The 4,540-nt window shown below is 46.1% G+C and overlaps 1 protein-coding gene across 1 annotated transcript; it reads left to right on the top strand.

Moving 5' to 3' along the window:
- Positions 1-2,821: 2,821 nt before the first annotated feature.
- Positions 2,822-4,211, top strand: LOC125620616 (uncharacterized). The gene is made up of 2 exons (XM_048816546.2): positions 2,822-3,062; positions 3,651-4,211. Exons 1-2 carry the CDS (start codon positions 2,864-2,866, stop codon positions 4,085-4,087), a joined length of 636 nt encoding a protein of 211 aa, XP_048672503.2. The 5' UTR covers positions 2,822-2,863; the 3' UTR covers positions 4,088-4,211.
- Positions 4,212-4,540: the final 329 nt, after the last annotated feature.

Below are 4,540 nucleotides of genomic sequence, written 5' to 3'. Positions count from 1 at the left end.
TGCCTTTAATCTCCAAATCTTAAATGATGAGAGAGCACATAATAAAGGAGTTCAGATACTTTACTTGTGCGGGTGTTACGAGGCTTGACAGAGGCCGCCGCGTATGAAATGTTGCAACTTCCACACACGACGATTTACATATGGACTTAACTTCAAACACTGTGACTAGTGCCACTGACTGCACCCATGACCCAATGCTCATTATTAATCAATTAGTATTTCCATAGCACCTGGATCCCTCGTCATGGACAAGGACCCCTTGTGCTAGGCACTGTACAAACTCAGAACCAAAAGATGCTCCCTGCCCCAGAGAACTTACAGTTTAACTATAGGACAAGAGACAACAGGTGGATACAAACAGACGGGAGAGCACAAAGAAACAATGAGACAACACCGCTCAGCATGATAAACAGTGGTCTCTGGCAGCCTCTTGTCAATAATTTTGTAGATTTCACAGCACAGGAGAGTTTTAAGAGGGATTTGAAAAAGAATCATGATGAGCTCCAGTCCTCCCAACTGAGGGGCAGCATGGGAGAAAGCATGAACATGCTTGTTCGAAGTGAGTAATGAAGGATGAAAGTTAAGCAGCCATGTACTTTTTTGCAGGATCAGAGCCTTAATGCATAGGGCGATTTTGCTTGTATTTCTAATTATTTCTTTGACTTGTACCGGGCCAACTCTTATGTACTCAGCACAGTTTAAATAAAATTACAGATCAAAAAAATGTATTCAAAAATCCTAATCCTGAAAAGGCAGAGTTTTTAAACTTGGGCAAGTGCTTAGCAAGCACACACAGGAGCAATGTTTGAAGAATTTCATGAAGATTTGTTCTGCTCAAAGGAAACTGAAATGCTTATAACCCATCTCCCCACCTTCTATCTATGCAGTGTCTTTGATTTTAAAAACATTTCCTGGTATTTTCTTGTTTTTTTTTGGTTTTTTTTCCCTCTCCCAGTCATTCTCTCTGAGGCACAGTTGAGGAATTGCTACCATTAATATTTCATAACCCCTGGAGTATGTGCTAAAAACATGGAAATTTAGACACAAATCACATATTGGTGTTAATGTCATGTTTTGGTGTGTGACTTTCAGGTCTCTGAGAAGGAAATTTAGATGCTGTCTCTCTCGCGCACGCTCAAAAAAAAGAAAAAAACTATCAGTAAAAATATATCTGGCAAAAACACACTGAGAGTTTTCCAATGGTTTAAACAATTTTATCACATCCTGGAGTGACTTATTAGAAGTGTCTTCAACCTTTATATTTTCCAATAACAACCTGATGTCTTCACCATATCTTATGGAACTATAATTGGCTGAATCCAGATACCGGTGCCTGGAGGGCATACAGTCTTACAGACTTTAATGGCTCATTAGGTATTTATTCACTTTACCTTAAACAGCTCAGCCATTTGTGGAAAATGAGCCTTTAAAATAGAATTAAGGCTTTTTTCCTAAGCGTAGTGTGTTACCTGAACTGTCGCTGAATTTAAATTTCCAAATCTGCCGGTTTAATTTGGCTTTCCCGTCTTTCTTTTTCAACAGGAGTTATAGCTTTATAATAACCTCTTCGGCTTTAAGCTTAATGTCAACTAAATCTGCTTGTATGACATAGAATTGTTTCTTTGTTGTAAAAAAACCCACATTTTTGGTCCGTATTTTGACATGTATGTGTCGTTCATTTCTCTGCTGCTGACCTACACAGGTCATGGCTGAACTCTTTAATCATCCGAGAAATAAGGAAGGCAGGATTGAGACTGACGGGAGCTTAAGCAATGTGAATTTTTGCCATGGTGCTGGGTGGTTTTGCATCACCATGTAGAAGAACGGCTCAAACCTCTATGCACATGGTGCATTTTAAATTGTTTCCAGCAACATATGTTTATTTAAACAATTGCTTGTGAGTGAGAGAGACAGACAGAGCAATGAGGATGGGGGAGGCTGGGGCAAATATGAGCTGAATTGAATAGTGCCAGTTAAACTGTGCACTCTTCAGCAGGACCAATTAGAACACAATGAGGCAAATCCAGTTTCCTCTGCCTCTCACAGGCACATAGGACCAGAGACAAAGCAGAAGTTGTATGTCTGATTCCTGGCTTCACGCCCCAGCCCAGTGAGCCCTGGTCTACACAAGGACTTTAGGTCGAATTTAGCAGCGTTAAATCGATGTAAACCTGCACCCGTCCACACAATGAATCCCTTTATTTCGACTTAAAGAGCTCTTAAAATCGATTTCCTTACTCCACCCCTGACAAGTGGATTAGGGCTTAAATCGACCTTGCTGGCTCGAATTTGGGGTACTGTGGACACAATTCGACGGTATTGGCCTCCGGGAGCTATCCCAGAATGTTCCATTGTGACCGCTCTGGACAGCACTCTCAACTCAGATGCACTGGCCAGGTAGACAGGAAAAGAACCGCGAACTTTTGAATCTCATTTCCTGTTTGGCCAGCGTGGCAAGCTGCAGGTGACCATGCAGAGCTCATCAGCAGAGGTGACCATGATGGAGTCCCAGAATCGCAAAAGAGCTCCAGCATGGACCGAACGGGAGGTACGGGATCTGATCGCTGTTTGGGGAGAGGAATCCGTGCTATCAGAACTCCGTTACAGTTTTCAAAATGCCAAAACCTTTGTCAAAATCTCCCAGGGCATGAAGGACAGAGGCCATAACAGGGACCCGAAGCAGTGCCGCGTGAAACTGAAGGAGCTGAGGCAAGCCTACCAGAAAACCAGAGAGGCGAACGGCCACTCCGGGTCAGAGCCCCAAACATGCCGCTTCTATGATGAGCTGCATGCTATTTTAGGGGGTCCAGCCACCACTACCCCAGCCGTGTTGTTTGACTCCTTCAATGGAGATGGAGGCAATATGGAAGCAGGTTTTGGGGACGAAGAAGATGATGATGATGATGATGATGATGAGGTTGTAGATAGCTCACAGCAAGCAAGCGGAGAAACCGGTTTTCCCGTCAGCCAGGAACTGTTTCTCACCCTGGACCTGGAGCCAGTACCCCCCGAACCCACCCAAGGCTGCCTCCTGGACCCAGCAGGCGGAGAAGGGACCTCTGGTGAGTGTACCTTTTAAAATACTATACATGGTTTAAAAGCAAGCATGTGAAAGGATTACTTTGCCCTGGCATTCGCGGTTCTCCTAGATGTACTCCTAAAGCCTTTGCAAAAGGTTTCTGGGGAGGGCAGCCTTATTGTGTCCTTCATGGTAGGACACTTTACCACTCCAGGCCAGTAACACGTACTCGGGAATCATTGTAGAACAAAGCATTGCAGTGTATGTTTGCTGGCATTCAAACAACATCCGTTCTTTATCTCTCTGTGTTATCCTCAGGAGAGTGAGATATAATTCATGGTCACCTGGTTGAAATAGAGTGCTTTTCTTCAGGGGACACTCAGAGGAGCCCATTCCTGCTGGGCTGTTTGCCTGTGGCTAAACAGAAATGTTCCCCGCTGTTAGCCACAGGGAGGGGGGAAGGTTGAGGGGGTAGCCACGCGGTGGGGGGAAGCAAAATGCGACCTTGTAACGAAAGCACATGTGCTATGTATATAATGTTAACAGCAAGGTTTACCCTGAAAGAGTGTAGCCACTGTTTTATAAAATGTCTTTTTAAATACCGCTGTCCCCTTTTTTTTTTCTCCACCAGCTGCATGTGTTTCAATGATCACAGGATCTTCTCCTTCCCAGAGGCTAGTGAAGCTTAGAAAGAAAAAAAAACGCACTCGCGATGAAATGTTCTCCGAGCTCATGCTGTCCTCCCGCACTGACAGAGCACAGACGAATGCGTGGAGGCAAATAATGTCAGAGTGCAGGAAAGCACAAAATGACCGGGAGGAGAGGTGGCGGGCTGAAGAGAGTAAGTGGCGGGCTGACGAGAGTAAGTGGCGGGCTGAAGACAGGGCTGAAGCTCAAACGTGGCGGCAGCGTGATGAGAGGAGGCAGGATTCAATGCTGAGGCTGCTGGAGGATCAAACCAGTATGCTCCAGTGTATGGCTGAGCTGCAGCAAAGGCCTCCTCACCTGGTATCGCTTTGCCAGGTTCCGGTGCTGCATATACTGCTGGATAATGCGCGTGGTGTTTAATGTGCTCCTAATTGCCAAAGTGAGCTGAGCGGCCTCCATGCTTGCCTTGGTATGGCGTCCGCACAGAAAAAAGGCGCGGAATGATTGTCTGCCGTTGCTCTGACGGAGGGAGGGGCGACCGACGACATGGCTTACAGGGTTGGCTTCAGGGAGCTAAAATCAACAAAGGGGGTGTCTTTACATCTGCCTGCCTGGCAGAAGATGGTACAGTACGACTGCTAGCAATCCGTATCGCCTGCCTGCTCACCATAAGACGGTTATGCCAGGAGCACCTCGGACACGACGAGGACGACTACCAGTCATACTGCACCGTCTGCTGCCAGAAGGCAATGGGTTGCTGCTACTGTGTAGCAAAGCCGTACCACGTCTGCCAGCACCCAGGAGACATAGGGTGACGGTTACCTGAGCGGGCTCCATGCTTGCCGTGGTATGGCGTCTGCACAGGTAACTCAG

Source organism: Caretta caretta, chromosome 12 (genome assembly GCF_965140235.1).
Source record: "Caretta caretta isolate rCarCar2 chromosome 12, rCarCar1.hap1, whole genome shotgun sequence".
NCBI classification, from domain to species: domain Eukaryota; kingdom Metazoa; phylum Chordata; order Testudines; family Cheloniidae; genus Caretta; species Caretta caretta.
This window is presented reverse-complemented; position numbering and strand designations above follow the sequence as displayed.

Bases quoted from the DNA above. Each gene is read 5' to 3' on its own strand.
- LOC125620616 (XM_048816546.2), top strand. From the start codon at position 2,864: ATGGAAGCAGGTTTTGGGGACGAAGAAGATGATGATGATGATGATGAT. The intron at 3,063-3,650 runs GTGAGTGTACCT...TTTCTCCACCAG, and splicing joins AGGCGGAGAAGGGACCTCTG to CTGCATGTGTTTCAATGATC.